This window comes from Thermobia domestica, chromosome 9, assembly GCF_964235325.1.
Source record: "Thermobia domestica chromosome 9, izTheDome1.hap1.1, whole genome shotgun sequence".
NCBI lineage: Eukaryota > Metazoa > Arthropoda > Insecta > Zygentoma > Lepismatidae > Thermobia > Thermobia domestica.
This window is the reverse complement of record NC_137462.1, coordinates 112,024,648-112,029,143: the sequence shown is the minus strand read 5'-3', so window position 1 is coordinate 112,029,143 and position 4,496 is coordinate 112,024,648. Positions and strand designations below refer to the sequence as shown.

General features: G+C 38.7%; 1 protein-coding gene across 1 annotated transcript; it reads left to right on the top strand.

The window, feature by feature from the left end:
• The first annotated feature begins 1,352 nt into the window (after positions 1-1,352).
• On the top strand, positions 1,353-2,096 carry LOC145660963 (histone-lysine N-methyltransferase SETMAR-like). The gene has a single exon (XM_081726411.1). It carries the CDS (start codon positions 1,353-1,355, stop codon positions 2,094-2,096), a length of 744 nt encoding a protein of 247 aa, XP_081582537.1.
• The last annotated feature ends 2,400 nt before the right edge of the window (positions 2,097-4,496 follow it).

The following is a 4,496-nucleotide window of genomic DNA, read 5'->3' as shown; positions in this document are numbered from 1 at the left end:
CAGTATGAAAACAACATTATTGATTTTTTTAAAGAACAAGAGAATGCAAGAATGAACTATTAGCGTTTTTGTCTATAGTAACGAGATTACAAACAAGTTACAATATAATGTAAATAAAACTAACTGGATCTGATGTTGTCTCAGTGTGGACATATAATGCAATAAATAAATAAATAAAATGCCAATCTGATGATTTATTTTATTTGTTTTGTAGGGACACTGCAGTTGTGTTTAGGTGTTGTTACTGAGTGAAAGGCTTTTTTGGGAGGGAAGACACGAATTTTATTTCGAATTAAGACACGAATTAATTTAGATGATGGCCTAGGAGTAAAAGTTTGTGTGAAAAGGTAGGGGGATACTTAACGTCACGGAGTCCCCCGCGCCTATCTTTCCCCATTGAATTTTTTTAGAAAGTGGGGGATACCAAATATATTTTTTGTAGGTGAGGGAACGACCTCCGCCCGCGTTCCCCCTCACTTTTGCCCCTGCTCCCCGATGGCCAGAATATGGAAGCAGTCTTGACTTCGTTGATATAGTCCAATTCTGTTTTTGCTTTTATTACTGCATACGATTGTTGAAGTTTTGGTTACAATTAGATAAAGAAAATTGAAACTAATAAAATAAAATTACTGAACATGAAAATTGGTCCGATACTGGATAAACTATAGTATATATACTGAAATTCTGTACGGGAGAAGAAAACCTACGCTGTAGACATATTATTGTTAATGATTGATTAAAAAATGTATATTCTTTAATGTTTAATGTACTTTTCTCACGTTGGATAGTTAAGTTAACATCCGTCTGGATAGTTTAATGTTTAACCCCATTTTAAATAGTTTCGCATATTCAAAGTAAAATGACTTCAAATATGTAGACGATTGCTCTCACACAAGCTTGTTTAGATTTAAGTGTTATTCTTTTTCTGTAAAATACACAACAAAAGGAGCGGAAGTGGTTACGGAAATGTTAAATACGAAAGATAAGAAAAAAAATGAAAACTTTAGCAGCACAATTGAATGCAGCTTTCAAAAAACACAAAAAAGAGATTGCCAAATTAGAAAGAGAACAGTCCTTAATAATTGCTCCACCAGAAGATAGATAGTCATGTAATGTAGAATGTAAATAAGAAAGAAAGCAAAAGAAATGAGGTAATGTACGAGGGTCATTTAACTCGAACTGGCAACACTGCTACGATTGGAGTGTCGTGTGGGCAGGAGACAAATGACGAATGTAGTGTGTTCCGTGAATGTTTACGAATCAGTTCAACGCTGCTGCGGTCCCGTATTACGGTGTATGTGGCGAGTAGACATTGTTAAAGTGATTGTTGTGTGAAATACCTCCCTAACGCAATGTTCACGCGTGCAGAACAGCGTGTGTTTATGAAATTCCAGGTAAAACGAGGGCGAAATGCTAAGACGATTCACAGAGGATTAGTAGAGGCCTGTGGTGAAGCTGGTGAAGCTGCTCTTCCGTATCGGACAGTGGCAAGATGGGTTGCAGCCTTTCAGGCGGGACGACAGTCAACAGACAAAATGCACGGTGGAGGGCATATGCGAACGGCTACGGACGAAATTCATCTTGAAAGACTACGGATACTGCTTGACGGTGATCGGCGCTGGACTTGTAGTGAATTGGCGCAGGAGCTGAACATTTCTTCCGGATCAGTGTTCCGCTTGCTAACGCAAGATCTTGGCATGTGGAAAATTGCAGCTAGATGGGTATCCCATGCTCTAACTGAGGTTCAAAAGTGGCATAGATGGGAATGTGCGCGCCTACACTTTCAACGTCACAATGAGGAAGATGATGACTTCTTGCACCGCATCATTGCAAGTGACGAAACTTGGGGAAGATCCTACGAGCCTGATTTGAAACGTCAGTCGAGTAAATGGCGCCACCCAGAATCTCGACGACCGAGAAATCTTATTCAAGAGCCAGCAAACGTAAAGATGATGATAATGTCATACGATCACAAAGGCATTATCTTGTCACATCAAGTTTCACCGGGCGTTACAGTCTGTATACTATGCTTCGTACCTCAGTCATCATTTGCGACCAGCATTGCGGGGCAAACATCCACACCTCCTGGAGTCTAGACCAATTCTCCTATACGATAATGTCAGATGCCATACAGCCAATCCAGTACAGACTGTGGTACGACGATGCGGTTGGGAAGTACTGGAGCACTCGCCATATTCTCCGGATATGAGCCCCTGCGATTTTGATCTTTTCCCAAAAATGAAAGAACCTCTCAGGGCAAACGTTTCAGATACTTTCCTAGCATTGTTTGTGCCTTAACGTTAGGACGCACTGTCAACACCTTCTCACAAAGCGGGGCTTTGACAGGTATTCAACGGTTATCAGACATCTGGCGAAGGGTTCAACAGGCTGGCAGAGACTACATCCAAGGACTGTAAGCTTTTTGAGGTGAGTGATTCACTACATTCCATTTCCCAACTACGTTGCCACTTCGAGGTAAATGACCCTCGTAAATTTGTATAACCCGAATGCACAGTATAATGTATCAGGGATTTATAATCTATGATGTACTCATGTAAAATTTATTCTATTTTATTCTATTATCCTTGCTGTTTTCTTGAAAAATTATGCAAGTACAAAAAATGTATGTAGAAGCAAGTATCTCTAGCAACACTGCCATATACAGTGTTTCAAAACAACACCGACAACGTTTGGGAGGTGATTCCTGTTACCAAGATAAGACAAAAAGTAGGGCTATAGACTAACCTAGGTGCACAAATGCCTCCTTTAGGAGTTAAAGGCTGCCGAAAATATGAAAACATGAACTTTAAAGGTTCATAGCTCCAAAAACTATGGGACGTACCGTAGTCGGGTCAAGACTTCACTTAGGAAGGCCGCGGTGGCTCAGTGGTATAGAGTGTTCACCTCTGGTTCATGGGGTTCCGGGTTGGATCCTAGCTCCCGCCAAGTGAACTTTGTGGTGGACAAACACTGTGTGCGTGAGTTTTTTCGGTATTCTCCCGTTTCCTCCCACTTTCTTCATTCCACCATTTCATTCATTTCTCATCATCACCTTCTCCTTTAGCCTAGTTGGCATAACTGTCGAATGTAAAACTCAAAGATTTCGTTTCATTTCACTTCACTTCACTTAGGAACTAATGTGTACACTATCCAAAAATACATGTTCTATAATCCTGCGGTACTTCCGCAATAATTGTTATAGAAGTAGCTGCTGAGTTCTTAAAATTGTGTGCCCGTAGCCAAACTCCTTCTATAAAATTGTTGCCTGAGTACCGGAAGATTGTGAAACATGTATTTTTGGATAGTGCACATATTAGTTCCTAAGTGAAGACTTGACCCGACTACGGTAGGTCCCATAGTTTTGGAGCTATGGATCTCCAAAGTTCATTTTTTCGTATTTTCGGCAACCTATAACTCCGAAAGGAAGCATTAGTGCACCCAGGTTGGTCTTATTTTTCGTCTTATCTTGGTGTCAGGAATTACCTCCTAAATGTTGTCACTGTTGCTTTGAAATACCCTGTATATATATATATATATATATATATATATATATATATATATATATATATATATATATACAGGGTATTATATCTGACGTCACCTGTAAACAATACAATTAGTACATAATCTTGCCATCTGCACAAATATTATATCAGTCGCGTAATATTTTTGTAGATTCCATTCTCCTGGGTGGAAAGGATGCTGTGTACAGCAGAAATGATTTAAGAAAAAAAACTGTACGTTTTTGTTATATCCGAGAATATTAGGTTGATATTTCCTCTGTCAAATTTTGTTTTACTAACGTAAAAACTCGTGAATGAACAACCATTTGAATTTAGACGAAGGGAGTATTACTCTAGAACGAACAAAGAATAGTTTGGAGAGCCGTGTGGTAACCAAATATCATCCAGTTGAAAGGAAGTTTCTTATTCGACCGTTCCTGACGGTGTTGGAGTTAGCACAACTTTTTACAGAGAAAGTGTCTTAATAAATTCAGTGGCAAGTTAATCTGAATAAAAGCAACAAAAAAGTACACGAAACCATTTCGTAAGTCGTAGAATAACAATTTAAAACAGTGTTTCCCAAACTGTTTTTGACTGACGTCACACTTTAATGAACATTCACAACATTGCGATACATTTATGTTAGGTTTGATTAGAACCGGACACGTTCAGAACATCAGAAGCCAAGATGAGAATCTGAGAATTGTAGTTTACAGGGAATAATATTTGAAGTTGGAAAAGTCACGGATACAAACTACGAATATATGCTAGAAAACGAAAATGCCTTTTTCCTTCCCCTAATTCATTTTTCATTTTCATATGGACCGCTTTTAAGGGTATCTACTCAGAATTAGTAATCTACTATCGGCAATAGGGTTTCTTCTTGGTTTATGCTGTTTTCCTTCCAAACACACTAACTTGGATGGAGTTAAGACGATTTGAAGAAAGGAAAGATTGTTTATTTTTTAAACAATATATGTGTTCTTGTCTAGT

Coding starts and splice junctions, on each gene's coding strand:
- LOC145660963 (XM_081726411.1), top strand. CDS start 1,353: ATGTTCACGCGTGCAGAACAGCGTGTGTTTATGAAATTCCAGGTAAAA.